Source organism: Diadema antillarum, unplaced genomic scaffold (genome assembly GCF_040938485.1).
Source record: "Diadema antillarum isolate AM-2024a unplaced genomic scaffold, OU_Dant_1.0 scf00000018, whole genome shotgun sequence".
Taxonomy (NCBI): Eukaryota; Metazoa; Echinodermata; class Echinoidea; order Diadematoida; family Diadematidae; genus Diadema; species Diadema antillarum.
In genome coordinates this window covers 1,473,930-1,491,905 of record NW_027270907.1, presented here as the reverse complement: position 1 = coordinate 1,491,905, position 17,976 = coordinate 1,473,930, and the positions used below count along the sequence as shown (strand labels likewise).

The 17,976-nt window shown below is 39.9% G+C and overlaps 1 protein-coding gene across 1 annotated transcript in view; it reads left to right on the top strand.

Annotated features, from left to right (window-relative positions):
* Positions 1-16,552, top strand: part of LOC139727559 (exportin-2-like) — a 36,175-nt gene extending 19,623 nt beyond the window's left edge. The window contains exons 12-25 of the mRNA XM_071638544.1: positions 212-321; positions 4,587-4,679; positions 5,091-5,175; positions 5,343-5,541; positions 7,000-7,103; positions 7,701-7,798; positions 8,601-8,751; positions 9,881-10,080; positions 10,692-10,789; positions 11,362-11,447; positions 13,000-13,081; positions 14,547-14,696; positions 15,239-15,470; positions 15,941-16,552. Coding sequence (XP_071494645.1) covers positions 212-321; positions 4,587-4,679; positions 5,091-5,175; positions 5,343-5,541; positions 7,000-7,103; positions 7,701-7,798; positions 8,601-8,751; positions 9,881-10,080; positions 10,692-10,789; positions 11,362-11,447; positions 13,000-13,081; positions 14,547-14,696; positions 15,239-15,470; positions 15,941-16,027 — 1,775 coding nt within the window. The 3' untranslated portion in view covers positions 16,028-16,552. The remainder of the gene's footprint in view (positions 1-211; positions 322-4,586; positions 4,680-5,090; positions 5,176-5,342; positions 5,542-6,999; positions 7,104-7,700; positions 7,799-8,600; positions 8,752-9,880; positions 10,081-10,691; positions 10,790-11,361; positions 11,448-12,999; positions 13,082-14,546; positions 14,697-15,238; positions 15,471-15,940) is intronic.
* Positions 16,553-17,976: the final 1,424 nt, after the last annotated feature.

The window sequence follows — 17,976 nt, the reverse complement described above, 5'->3', positions numbered from 1 at the left end:
CTGAGTTTACCCTCAATCGAGAACGTTCTTTTGTCACACAAATAATCGATTATGGGTGTAGAACTGAGTTTGTAAGCTCTAGTATTTGACATGTTGTCGGAGTCACAGTAAAGAAATAGTATCTGACATTTTACATGAGAACATACCCATGCTAGAGAGTTTGGGCATTACAGTCTGGTGAGTTCACACGCTGCTCGGTTTTCACCATCAGATATAGACACCAGACGCCGTTCAGCGTGCGACTTGGTCAAGGCACTCACCAAATTCTTTGAGGCTCCTGTCATTGAGATCTTCTCAAACTACGTCCAGCTGATGCTGCAGGTGAGGATCATATTTGGTAGTCGCCGTCTCGTACCCTGCTCCAAAAGAGGAAGCCAGGGGCACACCTAGAAGTTTCTCTACAGGGGATAGACTGCTTACACATGAATATGTCAAGTGTGTTAATGTTATGTCACCAATCATATTCTTCTGGAGTATAGTCCAGGCTAGGCTCCATAGAAAGTGCACCTAACCTTGTTTTTTTATATATACAATGTTTTTTGATGGTTTCTTGTCAATTCGAGGGTGCTGATTCCAAATCCGATTGATGCCACTCGCGTAACCTTGAGCATTTTCGGCAAAACGCAAAAATCCAAAATGGCCGCCAGATATGCTAATTTGGCCATGATAATCCCAGTTATGTCAATTTTATGACAAATTATTCCATCAAAGTTTTTTAAATTTTTGTTCCTTGAGTAATTCTACTTGCACATGCAAGAAATTTTTCATTTGAAGAGATATATTTAGTATTTTAAGCTTATTTTCAATTCAAAATGGCCGCCACTCCTGTACTCATGTACTATATGAATGGCCACAAATATGCATAGAAATAGAAGACGAATTTTCAGTCACATACCTACGCTTTCATCAAGTTTTGCATGTGCAATGCATATCTGATGAGTGCCACTAGCAAAGCAAGCAAACAAACAAGCAAACAAACAGAAAGTTTATTGTTTTTAGGCTTATTATGTTCTTCTTAATACAAAACTTCAAAATGGATGCCACTCATATACCCCTGCACAATATGAACGGCAGAGCGTGTGACATAAACACATTTTCTTTTTTTTTCTGTCATTCAGGTACACTGTTTACCAATTTGTGTGCTGATTAAAAATCAGAAGGTTGTTACTAACAAAGGGTATTTTATTTTTTGATGCAAACATCCAAATTTGCTACCTCAATCTGAATTTTTCCGTAGGTATTTGGAAAAATCCACCAAAACTTGAATTGACGCCAACATCAAGATCGTTTATCAGGAATTATTAGATATGAACATTTGATACTTACTTGCCTTGAGATGTTCAACATCAAAATATTCATTCTGATTTACTGAATTAAAAGGCTGAATCCTAGATGACACAAATGAAATTTCCAATTAATAGCTGTCCTGTTCTACATTATCTAAAAGCGATATTATACAAACTTTTCAGTCCCCTCATCCGAGAAAGAACATGAGGCAGGGTAAAGTGCAAAAAGGGACCACCTCACTTCCTGTTGTCAAATCTCTGAAATGAAAACAATGCCCCAAAGTTTTTAATGTTAACCCAGATGAATTATATATGGTAGATGAATTTTACCACCGTTTTTTTTTCGGAGTGAATGTGTTTGAGTATAGGCCTATGATTTCGAGGGAGACTCTGAGATCTGTACAGTGCTGCCTCATTCTGAAAGCAGTGTTATAACAACTTCACACTGCTTGTCTTTAATCTTCAGCATTTGCAGATTCAGGATTGCTCTCGACCAGACCGACCAGACCAGCTGTGTTAGGACTCTGAATGATGGCCTCCTTAATGGTGGCTATAAACTAACTCCACTAGAGGTCTTTTTAACATAATATTTGGTGACATTACATTCACTTCACGTAGGAAGTTTGCAGATGATCTTGCCTTTACGTCTCATAGAAAGTCCTTGGATGACATGAGCCGAGTACTGACCCATCTCAAGACAATAGTGGAGTACTTCATCTTCTGGATACTTTGCCCCAACCTTTATTAGATTATCATCAGACCCATGCCTTCCATCTTAGTAACCATCTTGCCAACGCTATGTTTAAGGTAGCCCTCTGTGGCAAGCCTTCCAAGCATTGGCTAAGGAAGTCCACCATCCTTCACTGGCACTCGATCACTCTCCCTCACACTGGAAGGAAAGGATGGCAAGTGTCACCAGTGCCGTCAACGCATACCCTGACCTTCCAAACACGATAGCATTGGGGGGGGGGGGGGGCATTTCATGAAGCGTTTTGTCTGACAAATTTGCTCTCAGCCAATCAGATGCAAGGATTTAATAGCTTATAACAGTTTCTCAAAAAGAAAAGATCTGCCAAAACACTTCATGAAATGCCCCCTTGAACAACCTGCCATCAATGCGCCTGAAATCCCACAAGCCTAGATTTCCCTACTGTAACTTTAAAGCTTTGACCCCAAAACAGGTTGGGACATATGCTGGTCTGACGTCATCTCTGATACCACCCAAGTTACCTACAACACTGTCTCTGGCCTGGCAACAAAGCCACAGGGCTTCAACGGGTGGTGATCAAGCAAGTCTTCATGTCTTCATCCTGTTTCTGTGGCAAATAATCGCCCTCTGACCCCTGAGGAAATGCTGAACATCACCAGATGTGGTTGCAATTAAAACAATTGCAGGACTGATATGCATCTTTAGCCTGAGAATTCTGCAAATTTGGGGCTGATGTCGCCTGCTGCTAAACATAAAATTAAAGGGTTCTTTAAAGACAATAAAAATGACAGTTTTGGTTTTAAGACAAGACTGAATGAGATCATGATGTCAAAGTGTATATTATCAACACCTTGGAACTGTGAGAGAACTGAAAGAGGCACCTCACATTGCTTCTTGGTTGATGTTTAATGAACAGTTTGTACGGTATTGCATTAGCAGGGGCGGATCCAGGGAGGACCGCAACCGGCGCACGCCCCCCCCCCCCTTTATTTTTTGTTGAAACACAAGAAATAAAAAGAAAAAATGGGGGAGGGGTGCGTGCGCCCTCCCCCTTTAATTTTGTAAACGCGCCCCCTCTTTACGGAATTCCTGGATCCGTCCCTGCATTAGGACAGTTTCATTTATGCCTTCAACAGTTTTTGTTGTTGTTTTAATTCAAGAAGAAAATCAGGTTTGCTCGATACTATCAAGGCGGCACTTCTAAATTAAATCATATCAAAGTAATGGAGGTTATGATCCATTTCGAACTCGCCTCAGGACTCCTCCCTCCTCCCCCCCCCCCCCCTCAACTCCTTGCTGGAAAAAAAAATCTACAATGTAAAGGGTTTTTAGTTGTGTCATTAATGTCCGATGTGTTTTTGTCTGCAACCATGTGTCTCTGCACTTACTGTATAGGATTTTTCTGTACTTTGTTAGTATGGTTTTAGGGGAATGCATAATACAAGCTTTGCTTTATAGCTTCCCCTCCATTTTCAACATTATTTGATAAATACCATGTATCTAGGCTCCTTAATATATTGTGTTAGTATTACATTTTTATATTCAACCGGCATGTAAAATATGGTGGTATATTGATTCCTTGCGAGACGTTTAGTGAACTCAGTATATTGTTGAGACTTTTTTGAGACAAAATGAAATATATAAGAAATTGTGTTCAACATCGTAAGGTTTATGAATATTAAATGCTCACATATGGAGAGGCCCCCTATATATTGTAAGTGACACCCAACATATTGCACGTGCAACACTTTATAATAGCGTAGGTACGGGAAATACAGTAAATTTGTTCTATATTTCCATGCATATGTTTTGCCATTCATACAGTACATAAGCATAAGAATGGCGGCCATTTTGAATAAAAAAAATGAGCTTTAAATGCTTAATGAACCTATATGAAATGAAAATTCGCTTGCAAATGCAGATGGAGGAACTCTAGGAACAGAAATGTACAAAGTTTGGTGGAATCATTGGTCATATAATGCACATTACTGTGTTTATCACGGCCGAATTAGCATATCTGGCGGCCATTTTGGATTTTTGCATTTTGCCGAAAATGCTCAAGGTTACGCGAGTGGCATCAATCGGATTTGGAATCAGCACCCTCGAATTGACAAGAAACCATTAAAAAACATTGTATATATCAAAAAACAAGGTTGGGTGCCTTCTAGCCTGGACTAAGTATGATATTTTTCAGATTGGGACTTGTCAAACAAATTCTGTGAGTTGTTGAATTTGTGATTGAGAACCCCAGTCGCAGAATGAGAAATAAGTATCATCTTTCTCCACTGAAGAACTGGTAATAACGAGTTCCTGCCTTGTACCCAGGTAGTGCATTTGTGTCATGGATGGCTATTTTTGCGAGTTGTTAATTTTTGCAAGTATCTGTCGACTCATGAAATTTGTAAGAATAAAAACACTACAAAGTATACTACACAATATACGTATGGAATATGACTGCAATTATCATAATAATTATCTGTCTCTTCCACTCAGCACATTTCCTATGTGTGTGTATCTTTCTAATCCATACTATTGTTTGGGTGCTCACAAGCGATTTCTAGTCAATTTCGCTCTTCGTTCATGAACTCCAGGGGTATTCAAGTAACCCGGATGCCAACTGGAAGCAAAAAGACGCCGCCACGTACCTTGTCACCTCCATCGCTTCCAAGTCCAAGACAGAGAGGGTAAGAGAGTCAAGACGCTTCTGTACCTGCATCTGAGTGCTGTAAAACCAGAAATTTGTGCTTTGCTGGAAACTTTGCTCATTTTGGGAGGAGCCAAGATTTGCAAGAGTGAAATTCACACAAAATGTCTTTGTCTACACGATGCACTGAATGCCAGCAGCAATTCGTGAAAGTTTCATGCCACGAAAAGGCTGTTGGCTTCGATTAGCGAAAGTTTCATGCCACGAATGTTTCTGGTTTTACTGTATTGTAACAAGTTTGCAATCCACTACTGATGAAGATTGCCTTGTATCATACTTGATGCTTGCTGACTGCATCAGACGACAGTAATGATAAGAAGCTTTTGTTGCATTCATTTCGACTATTTCAGTTCCACTGATTAGCGTGTCATTCATTTGATTTCATCTTCAGCATGGAACAGTCCAAGTCAGTGAGCTGGTGAACATTCCTGTCTTCTACACGGAAAACATCCTCCCAGACCTCCAGTCTCCTAAAAGTAAGCCTGACATTCACTGTATGTGTGTGTGTTCAGTATGTCTGTATGTGTGCGAGTCTGTGTGTCACATTCGTGTGTGTCTGTCTGTGCATCTCAATAGCACACACTCCTTTTCCCACTGTTTTCTGTTACAATTGAATTTGATATCATTAACTTCATTTGTGCAGTTGACCACCTGCCCGTCCTGAAGGCCGACGCCCTCAAGTATCTCATGACCTTCCGCAACATCCTTCCTGGGGAGATGCTGGTGGGATCGCTGCCCTTCCTAGTCCAGCTTCTGAAGGCAGAGAGTCAAGTGGTTCACACGTATGCAGCAAGCACCTTGGACAAACTGCTGCTGGTCCGAAGGGAAGGGAATGAGAGGCTGTAAGTCAGAAAATAAACATCTTCATCTCAACTTCCTCCTCCTTTCGTTTCCTCCTCCCCCTCCTCCTCTTCCTCTTCTCCCTCCTCATCTTCCTCTTCCCCCTCTCCCTCCTCATCCTCCTCCCCCTCCTCCTACTTCTCTTCTTCTTCCTCCTCTTTCTTTGCTTCCTTCGCCCTTTCCACCCACCTCTTCCTTCTCCTTCTCCTCCTCTTCTTCCACTTCCTCCCCTCCTCCTCCTTTCCCCTCCTTGTCATCCTCCTCCTCCTCTTCCTCCTCCTCCTCCTCCTTTCCCCTCCTCGTCATCCTCCTCCTCCTCTTCCTCCTCCCCCTCCTCCTCATCCTCCTCCTCTTCCTCCTCCACCACCTCTTTTATCTCCACAACCTCCTCCTCTTCATCTTCCTCTTCCTTCTCCTCCTCCTTCCCCCTCCCTCTGCCCTCCTCTTCCTCTTTGTATGCCTCCTCTGTGATACCAGTGTAAAAAGTCAAACATGCAAGTATTTTGTCATACTCTGCTTTGTCGACTTTAATTCCTGCTGACTAGTATAAGGTGTTGACAGTCACTAAAGCAAAAGACATGAATTTTAACTTGCATGACAGAGCACAAGAATTTGAGCATGTAAAAGGGTCCAGTTTTACCACAGATGGGATTATCTTGGCCTGTGCTTATGAAGTACACTAGAATGTGTTAATAGAGCATTCTCCTTTTCAGCTTAATCTGATAATCCCTTCATTGTTGTTGCTGTGAAGTCTTACATCCCTGTTTTTGTCCTGTTCATTGCACAGAGCACTGCTTTGTGAGATTAAGCACTTGAATAGACCCTATTCTTCAGAGCCCCTTTTTAGTACACACTTTCTCAGAATGTGGGCTTCCTTTTTGAAACATGTAATAAGTTAGAAGAGTCTATCTGTATTGAGTTATACATCATTCTACAGCTTAAAGGGACTGTACAGTACTGGTTGAGGTGGAGATTCATGTTTTGAACATTCCTAAGTGAGATAATGAAAAGCCTCTTATGAAATATGAAAGAGCATGTAATTTTAAGAAGGATTCAACGTTTATTTGATGAAAATTGGTTTTCAAATGGCTGAGATATCCAAAAAAGTGCTCATAATAAAAGGCGACATGCCACAACTTTATTAGGATCTCTTTGTTTCACCTTGTTTTGGGATATCTCAGCCATTTCAAAACCGATTTTCATCGAATAAACTTTTGATACCCCTTAGAACTGCATGCTCTTTGACATCTCATAGAGTGGTTTCTAAATATCTCGCAAAACGTTCAAAGCTAAATCCTCACCTCGACCAGAACTGTACACACCCTTTAAAGTCTGCCTTATCAGAATCTTCCCTTAACTGAAAATCCATGTTTGGCGACTTTTTGTTGGTTTTGTGATGCAGGAACACATATATATTGTTGTTGTCATCATATATGAATATTGTTATTTTCTCCTCAAAGGATTAAGGCGGAACATCTACAGCCGCTCATGGAGGATCTCCTGACTAACCTGTTCAACGCCCTCACCGTGCAGGGGTCCGAGGAAAACGAGTACATCATGAAATGTGAGTCCCCCTCCAACAGGTCTGTGAGGAGTTTGATTAAATTTCACATGATTATTTGATTCATTTCTGCATTTTTTATGAGCAGAAACTTGTATTTGAAACTTGAAACATTGTAATTGCAGTAAAAAAAAAAAAACAACAGAACTCGTAACAGAGCTGCACTGGCATTGGAATCATTGTCATTGACTGCTAAAGTTTGGCTGCAATGTTGGCTTTGTGTAAATATACATCTTACCAACATGAGATGGTGCCATACAATGTGGTACCCTGGGGTGTGATGGTACCCTGGGGTACCGAATAGTGCATGAAAATAATTATAATGAGGTTATAATGATGATCATAGTGATACTACATTGTACTACTGGTAGTGGTAGTGATAATAATAATAATGATGATGATGATGATGATGACGATGACGACAACGACGACGACGACGATAACAGTGATGACGATAATGACAATAATATGGAAAAGAAGGATTATGATGATGATAATGATAATAAAAACAAATGACAGTCACTGTAATTGTAATTGGAAAATGAAGTTCTAATTCCATTCATAAATGGTAGAAAAATATGAATCTGCTCCTTTCCACAGCTATCATGCGATGCCTCAGCGTCTTGCAGCATGCCGTGGTGCCTTACCTTCCTGTTGTCCTGGCAAAACTGACCGAGAAGTTGATTTTAGTCAGCAAGGTAAGGGATGGACATGTGATATGCTACCAATGTGGTCTCAACTCAAACTTTTGAAGGATGAATAAAAGAAAATGTACAAATTATGGAAATGTGTTGGCAATTGTACATACTTGAAAGACACTGATTTTATTAGGAGCAGAAATGTGTGGGATTTCTTTTCATGATTCAGATCAAATTTTAGTCAGAATGTGTTTAGGGAACTACCTAAAGTAGCATTTGAGAAAGAGCAATCAGTCAACTTAGACAATATCATGCCTATTCATGTTTAGGCGACATCTTGTGAATTGAACTTTACTTTATGCATGCTATTGATGTTTCAGCTTCGTAGGAGATTGAATGTCTGTGTGACCGATGGATGAAATGATACCGTTTTAAGGAATGTGCAGTGTGTGTTGAAGTTTATAGAGCGCCACTTTTTAGGCATCTTACTTCAATTAGATCTCATTAAAAGTATATGTGTACCATGATTAGTCTCTGAGATGTGTGTGTGTGTATACGTGTGTAAGGCATGCAAGATGGTGCACCAAAATGTGAATTTCAAAGTCATTGGCTGAGCAATGCTATTCATTGTGAATGTGATCATTCAACGTCCGTTGTATATTGTGCGTCATGTACATTGTTTTGTTTGTAAACTTTGTATATTTTCAGTTTCTTGAAAACTCCATGACAGCTTTTCACCAAACTTGGCTGATAGCATTCAGGGGCGATAGAATCTCAATTTGTTCATCTCTGCAAATGAAGGAATCTTTAAATAAAAATCTTCCTCTCTTGTTTCTATTTTGATGTGTTTTTTCTGCGGCAGAATCCCTCCAAGCCCCACTTCAACCACTACCTGTTTGAGTCGCTGAGCGTCACCATCAAGGTGGGCTGCAAGGCGGATGCGGCCTACGCAGCCCAGTTTGAGACCGCCCTCTTTCCGCCGTTCGAGGAGATGCTGGTCGGCGATGTGCAAGGTAAGACAGCGACCTCCTCATCTTCTGGTGGAAGCGTTGGTGTTAGCAATGTCAAGGGTCCCAGTAGCAGACTCTGCTTTTTGCTCCAAGGTTATGGGCTTGGAAGTTTTCCATGTATGATTGTGGAAAATGATGCACAACATACCTGTAACCAGAGACTTCATCCCCATGCATCTGTTTAATTTGAGATTTTCCTGGCTGGACCCCTAGCAAACTGGAGACTGATTGCGCTAACATGCGCACAATATCCTCTGCAAGTAGCGCACATCACAAGCTCATGGTGCAACGTCCCTTTGCGGCAATTTCCTCCCCATTTATCTGGAATGCCTACCTAATTATCTGATAAATACAACACACATCGGGAAGAATAATCTAACACCATTGAGACTTCAACCTTTCTTCAGGCCGTTAATTGAAAACAAATTTCCGGTTGCCAAGAGCCACTCGGGGATGTAGTAGAATGCCTTGCAGCATTTGGCTGCATATGCGTATAGGGATCTCGTTTCAAATGGCAGTCTAGAAGCATGCATGTGGGTGGCTTGATGAGGACTTAGGGCTAAATGCAAAATTACGCTGCAGACACTAAAGCAGTTGTGTAACTTAAGATAAGCTGTAGCTATAAGCGACATATCTTGCTGTGTGTCTGATGCAGGGAGGTGTGTGATCAGTATGTGATATTTGCATTGTGAATTATGCTATCCGGAATAATCGGGTGCTCCACTTAATTGGGTAGGTAATGTGATATTTGCATTGTAAATGATGCTTTCCGGTTAATCGAGTAATTGGGTAGGAATTGCTCTGCCAGACACTACCAGATCAAACGGAGACTACTGTGTATCAGTGTTACCTCAGTCCTGTCATGAATTTGGCAGTGATACGTGTAAGGGATTGGGGGATTTCGTAATCTTAGTTCTCTGACAGTGAGTCTGGGTATATCTGTGCCTATCATTAATTAAAAACAGGATGTCAAATGCACCAACTGGTGAATAAAGCACTGTAAAGGTTACGTAGCAATAATTCTGAAGCTTATGGGTTTAAAACTCTCATGGGAAGTTTTCGCATTACCTTCATATGTATTTTTTATTTCTTTCCCCTCCCACCCCCTCCCCCTTCCTCCAACACCCACCAGAGTTCATCCCCTACATCTTCCAGCTGATGTCGATGATGCTGGAGTCCCGGACGGAGTGCCCCCCGCCCTACATGGCCCTCTTCCCCTTCCTCCTCGTCCCCGTCCTCTGGGAGCGGCCCGGCAACATCCCCCCTCTGGTCCGCCTCCTGCAGGCCATCATAGAGAAGGGAGCTGGTGGCATCGTAGAGCGCGACAAGCTGGTGAGAGGAGGGTCACACAATTTTATAATTTTTGTTCCATTAAAGAAAAATTTCCCCTGTCGTTTTCCAATACTTTATATGGCATGTATTTTACGAGGTTTTTGTTTTCGCTAATTTCTTTGCATATTTTGCCCTTGTTTTAGTCCATGGACTACATTTAAGCCATGGATTTGATTTCAAACACCCATGTGAATAGCATTCATTAGAAGTATTTGAGTGTTTGAGTGCCATGTTTTTTCTTGATTTCATTGTATTTGTTCAATACTTGATTATCTTGATCATAATACTGTGGATTTCTATATGTAAATTTTTGCACTTCTAGAGATGTGTCCCCAGTATTTTGAAATTGTTCACTCATTACTTGTATATCTTTATATATATATATATATATATATATATATATATATATATATATATATATATATATATGTTTATATTCACTGGAAATAAATGTCATTGAACCTGAAACCAACCCGAACCTGAAAATTTGTTCAAAATACATAATTTATTGTACAGGTCATTCATGAATGATTTTCATGGAAAAATACAAAAATATAAAGAAACTGAAACTGTAACTATTCCATGGATTTGCCTGTATGGCTCTTCTGTAGATGGGTCTCCTTGGGGTCTTCCAGAAGCTGATAGCATCCAAGACCAACGATCACCATGGTTTCTACCTCCTGCAGAGTCTTGTGGAGCACATGGATGAGTGAGTGAATCATCATCTATTGTCTTGCATGTAATATGATTACCTTTGATTACCTTCTTGCTAATAAACTGTCTATTGCATGGAAAACTCAGGTTTTTTTTTGCGATAAACTTTTTTTTTTCTTGATAATTCTTGATAAACAGAGTTTATCGATAAACTTAGTTTTTTGCTTGATAAACAGAGTTTTTTGGAAAAATTGTGTTTATCGACTGATAAATGGCATTTTTCAGTGTACTATTAAGTTGATAAACTATTATTAGTATATCAACAGACAAACTAAATCAATAAACTTAGTTTTTTGCTCTATATACAGAGTTTTTCCCAAACTTAGTTTACTGACCGACTTTTGTAGTTTTTTTGTTCGATAGACAGACTTTCTCTCGAAAAACTTTATGGACTGATAAACTGAGTTTTTTGGCGCTGAACTAAGTTCATCAACTGACCAAGAAACATGAGTTTTACGAATTATTGGGCAAATGGCGCACCATGCACCCTACCAACTGAGCCACATCACCTCCCTTATACTGTTGACAACACAGACTATTGCTTTATGTTTCCCTTGCCTTCTGCAGGTCCAAGCTGAATTCACACATCAAGTCCATCTTCCTTCTGCTCTTCAATCGCCTGACGAGTTCCAAGACGACCAAGTTTGTCAAAAGTGAGTGTGGAGGTCTCGCTTTCGAGCAACTGTGCTTAACATTTATCTGATACATTGTACTGCTGTTGTAGTGAAGACTTCTATAATGTAATACAGCAAAGTAAAATTCAGGCCCCCAAATTTTTAGCTATGTATATTTATGTACAGTGGACTCCTGTTATAAGGAAGTCTGTGGGACCAGCAGTTTTCTTTCGTTATATCGAAATTTCGTTATAACCAAACAAATAAACTATAAAAATACATAGAGTGGATAATGCTGCACAGCCTAAATTTTTACTTCGTTGTAACCAGAATTTCATTATAACCGTGTTCGTTATAATGGGAGTGCACTGTATTACAAGTACACTTGTACAATTATCGTTTTGCTATAACAAAATTTCAATATAATGAAAGAGAACTGTTGGTTCCTACGACTTCGTTATAATGGGAGTAGCTTGTAGTAAAGATGCTGTGACACTTACCCCAAGCTGCAGTTGTTCTGAATTGATTGCAAAATCAAGGGTTAGGGGACTCACTGTTATTCAAGTGTTTAGAAATTCCTCGGTTTGTTTTAAATTCATGTCAGATCTGCTTCCTTTGTGCCATAATTTTGGATAACTGTCTTTCTTGGACAAGGGCTCGGTGAGAGTTTCAACAGCAAACATGCTTTTTTCTTTGTAGTGACTCACAGTCAATTTGTGATGATTCACTGTGTAATGGTGAAGTGAAAAACAAGAATACATGAAGAGATAGCTGTAAAGTTCTAAATTCTCATTGTTATCATTGTTATTTGCCTATTATTGTTACATGACTGTCGGAGCAAGAAGTCAGAGGTATGTTATGTGAGAGACATGCTTGTATTTGTAATATTTGCAATTTTTACCGAAAGCAGAGCTATACACCTTTGTGCTCACTTTCTGGGAACAGTCGCATTATCATTTATCATCTGGTATTTCACTTTAGATTTACAGTTACAGTTGAAGAAAAGTGAAATCTGAAATAAATTGGCATGCTAGCATTAGGATGTGTTGCAAATATTACAGACGGCACATCTGACCACAAATGCCTTTCACAAGTACGGAGGACATGCTTGCAATCATGTTTCTTAACCGTGTTTCTAAATTTGTTTTGGAGTTTTTGAGAAAACAGTCTCCTATCCGACCTCGAACGAAGTCCCTGGATGAACTTGTTGGCCTTTCAGTGAAACATGCAACTCAGCAATACAGTTTGAGGCAGGAATATGTATTTCTGGCCACGCTCCATGGCTGGAATAAGCACAAGGCTCCGTCTCCTCAATCACGTTTTACGAGGCAAAGCGGTCAGATGAACGTAATTCAAGTTTTCAAGTAGAGTAGATTCCTAACCCCCCCCCCCCCCCCCCCCAAGATAAAAACTAGAAATGACGGAATTGGCATGAAATTGTTTTTTTCAGAAACACATTTGCAAACAAGTTCTTTGTAAGTGTGAAAGCCCTCAGTAGCATGAGCAAATGATATAGCATTGTAGCACGGCACATGGTCATGTGAGTCTGACAGAGAATTTTTTTGTGTGTGTCTTTCTTGCTCTCATGCAGGCCTCCTCGTGTTTTTCTCGCTCTACGCTGTCAAGTCGGGGGCTTCCAAGCTGGTTGAAATAATCGACAGCATCCAAGCCAAGTGAGTTGCCACTGCATCTTTGGCCATGTGCTGTCAGTGATGTTTTGTCTCGAGCGTGATATTTTCTGCTGATGTCAAATTTCATTTTCATTTCATTTATTTCCACATCCTGATAAAAAGCATTTACAAAGAATACAGGAACGATACATACACAGTAGAACATTGGAACAACATACATTTGTAGGAAATGGTGAACCTATTGCAATTTCACAACAAACAAACACAATGTGAAGCAGTAATTTCAGTCTGTGGGGGGATCAACATAGACAATTGGTCTCTCTATGGCTGATCCCAATTATTACAGCGAAAATAGATTACATTAATGCAATACAAACAGAGAACTATACTAAAGAAAGAAAACTGTACATATGAGAAGGCAGGAATCAGCAAAATGTGGTGCTTATACAATAAATAAAACTTGTAATTTATCTTATATCTTCATAAACAAGAAAGAATTTATAACTTTTTTAAATATTGAAAGTCTATTTGACAACTTTATTGCATTTGGCAGATCATTCCATAAAACAGGTCTCATATATTTGAAAGTGTATCTTGAAATACAGTACTTTAAATTTGGGATATACAATTTATTCATCTGTCTAGTATTATATTTATTCTTGTTTTGAATAAAAGAAGTATCAAGAAACCTTGGCAAAAATAATGGACAGATGTTAGGCTTCACTGCATTTATCTAGTGGAAATAAAAACACATAGCACCTTAAAGGGGCATTCTAGACAATTTACATAATTCCTCATCGTGTTGTACATAAATTGATATCGCCATCTTTACAGTGTAGATTTGTTCAATTTATTGAGGTCCTTGAGTAGATTTGAAACCAACAATCTGAAAACCCCCAAACATAATACACTGACCAAGGTTGATAACATATATAGGGGCTCACACATTCCAGAAAATTAGCAATGGAATTCCATTACAATACTTCCTGCTGAACAAATTCACCCGTGTAGACTTTAATACGCATGTTTTCTTCTTTATTTCATTTTAATAGTGAATCTGCTTCCTTGAGCACCCAAGCATGCACTCTTTATGTGTAGCTGCTACCATATGTCATCATCCTTGTTTATCGTAATTTGTTATGAATTCTTAACACATTCTTATTCCTCATCCCAGTCACTATAAATTCTGAAACTCTGTACCCAGTCTAACTGATTTATAGTTGTTCATTCCTACATGTATGTGTAGCTGCTATGTTTTTATCCTTGTTAATTGTGATTCGTGTTGAATTGTGAAAGCATTCTTATTCCTCATCCCAATCACTATAAATTCTGAAACTCTGTACCCAGCATGACCAATTTATAGTTGTTCAAATGTAAAAGTCTGAAAATCATCCAAAATTGTCCTGTAACCACAGAAATAATGACCGTGTGTAACACTTGTCTTAGCATTGTCATAGTTATGACTCACCATGTTCCCGTTCCCGTTCCCGTTCCCTGCCCACTTCAGCATGTTTGGCATGGTGCTGTCCCGCCTCTACATCCCGGAGGTCCAGAAGACATCGGGGGCCATCGAGAAGAAGATCGTCGCCGTGGGGATGACCAAGATCCTCACGGACTGTCCAGTCATGATGACCAATGCCGAGTACCGCAAGTGTTGGTGAGAAAAAAATAGACTGATTCAGCTGACTCCAGATAAAACATAGTTCTCGGGATCGACAGTTTTCTTTTGTTATAACAAAATTTTGGTTTATCAGTAAAGTGTACAGATATGAAATGAGAATTTTAAGACCTGAATTTTTACTCCGTTGTATCAAGAATTTCGTTATAACCATGTTCATTATAACGGGAGTGCACTGTAATAAATTTAGTGCAAAACCAGTTGTTATGAATACTGTTAGAGCTGGCAAGTCTGCTTGATTCTCTGTTAGATTCCTTGAACGGTGAACTGTTTCTGTGAGTCTTGACTGTAAAATGTAAAACCCTGCTTTTATATCCCCCTGAGATGCACTCAAAAATTTTTCCCTGAAAAGTGAAATAAATTGCCGTGATTTTCATGTGCAAATGTTTACAGCCCTGTACCAAATGTATACTTTTTATTTCGCCAGTCGTGTGAGTTGAAAACTTGAAGTGAATTCGCGCACCAAAATGTGAAAATTGCCTGGTAATATCCTAGCCACATTTATTTCCCTCATTCAATAGGACGCCTTTACTGCAGGCTCTGATTGGCCTGTTTGAACTCGAGGAAGATGACAACGTGCCCGACGACGAGCACTTCATCGAGGTCGACGACCAACCGTCCTACTCGGCGGCCTACTCGCAGCTCGCCAACGCCGGCAAGGCGGCGCGGGACCCCTTCAACGGAACCATCCAGAACCCTAAGATCTTCCTGGCCCAGAGCTTACAGAAACTGAGTGCCGCCCACCCCGGACAGGTGAGTTGAAAAGCACAGCGTTCCCCCGCTGAATCAGGAGGGGTTGGTGTAACAAAGTTTTTATAGGGGCCCTCTTTTCAAATTGGAATCATAAGGACTGCACGCACAGTTGACATGCTGCAGCTGACATTCAACACCAAAAAAGCCCAATAGTGGCAACTATCCTTGGGCAGCTGGTTGTGAGTGAATATTCGATAGGTCTGGCTGGTCAGAGTTTCAGGGGCAATACCCTTGTCGTAAAATGTCTCTTCAAATTTCTGCACAGTCGGAGCAATTGACAGTCAATGATTTTGTGGAACAATGTATGTCATTTCTTTACCCTTTTCAAGCTTTTATATATTTTTTGTATTTATTATTATATACTTCTTTTCATATGTCAGAGTTTTAGCTTTTAAATTGATCTGAATTATTAGAAAATTCAATTCTTAATCTGTGTGATGTGTCACAAATCGGCTCAATTGCTTCTCCAGGTCACTGCAATGGTCAGCTCTGGCTTGGACCCGCAAGCAGCGCAGTTCCTCCAGACTTACCTACATGCAGCAAACGTCGCCCTCTGAGGGGAGAGTCGTCAAGGGGTTTGGACCTGAAAGATTGACCATGCAATGGCCTTCAGCCCTTGTGAGACCACTCGTGTCTGTCCCGTTTAGCGAACCCTCGAAAGTTTTAGCTGCAAAAACCCCATTACTGGGATTCAGCGCCCAGACTTAGTGTGTGACAAGATGAGAAAAGAACATACAGATCTTTTGCTTTCGTAACAAGCTAGATTGTTTTTGAAAAAAACGAACAGACATACAGTGCTTACGCGTAGCCTGTAGTTACCCGTTCCCTTCAAACTCTGAGCATGCTAATGGGAGTTTATGGCACAGAAGTGAAAAGCAACATTGTTATATCAGGGGCATATGCTTGGTCAAAAAGAATCATGCTCTAGGACATCACGTGAAAATCTTCTGTAATGGTGTATAGGGTCAGGAATTGGTGATGTAGACTTGTCCAAATTTAAGTTTGAAAAAGATTCTACAATAAAGCAGTGATACTGTTGGAAGGTGAAAATATATATGTCTCGGTTTGTTTCAGAGAGTCGTGAAAGAAAAATATGTTCAGATATTGCACAGAAAGACAGATGTCCAGCGCTAGAGGCTGGGGAAGGATGAAATTTTATCCAATTTCTGTGTGCCTAGTGTGAGCAATGCAACTCACAAAATATTGTAAATGTGCCCCGTATTTGTACTCCTAGAAGACATCCTGTGCTTTCTTCTAACACTGTCAATGCAACACTTCACCCTTATAACCTGTGACTGCCCCAGGTGTTTGACATCAATTGGTACTCGTAATAACATGGCCAGTGAGTGAGCACCAGTATTGCAGTTGAAGTGACATAGACAACTTCAGCACCCAGTTCTTCTTTAACATCTGAAACAAACCATGTACCTGGAATACAACATTGTGTGGATTTTTCTTTTTTGTTCCCACATATTTTATGCTCTGTGATACCAGTGTGAAAATATTAATTGGGCAACAAAGAAACATTTATTTTGGTTAAGCTCATTAGATTTGAAACAGAATATAACAAAGCAAGGATTTGTCATTGCACGTACAGTATATGATGCAGACAGAGTATATACGGATACTTTTTGTTGCTGTAGTTTGTGTTTCTTGAAGCCTCCATTTTTTTTTTTAAACCAGAAAAATCAATTTAAATATGTAAGTATGATAATCTTCATTTTGCTATAATGATGTGAGCACTCACTCCCTTTCTCATCTTGCATTATCCTGCAGTTCAACATAATTGAGCTTTTGTAGGCTGACTGTTCAAATGTTTGGGGAGTAATTACAGTCAACCTTGCCGAAGTCGACCTCGCACAAGTGGAAGGTCTTATCAAGTCCTCTTATGTTTATATTCTATTGATTTTACTCCCTCATGTGGCAAAGTTTTTCTAAGCTGGAGCTATCTCTTCAGTCAAAATAGATTTGACTTACACAAGATTGACTGCATACAGTGGAATCCCATTACAACGAAGTCCTCGGAACCGGCAATTTTCTTTCGTTATATCGTGATTTCGTTATAATCGAACAAATAAACAATAAAATACATAGAGTGGATTATGTTGCAGCCTGAATTTTAACTTTATTTTAACCGGAATTTCATTATAACAGTATTCGTTATAATGGGAGTGCACTGTCCTGTAAAGCGTGCACCTAAATTTTGCGAATTTCGTGAGAGCCAAGATCTGTAAATGCACGTAAAAGTTCTTGTCTACACTATATGCGTTGAATGCCTGTGGCAGTTTGCAAAAATTTCATGCCGCAAAAGAGGCTGTTAGTTCCAATTCACAAAAATTTCATGTCGCAAATATATCTTTTTTTTATGCAACAAGGGTAGCTCCGAAATGATTGGTCATGCCATGCACTCTGGGTCATCGGCTATCTGTAACTGTCTTCAGTGCCTGCTTAGGTGACGAGAAAATGACTCGAGTACTATGGACAGAAGGATTCCTTTGAACCAGAA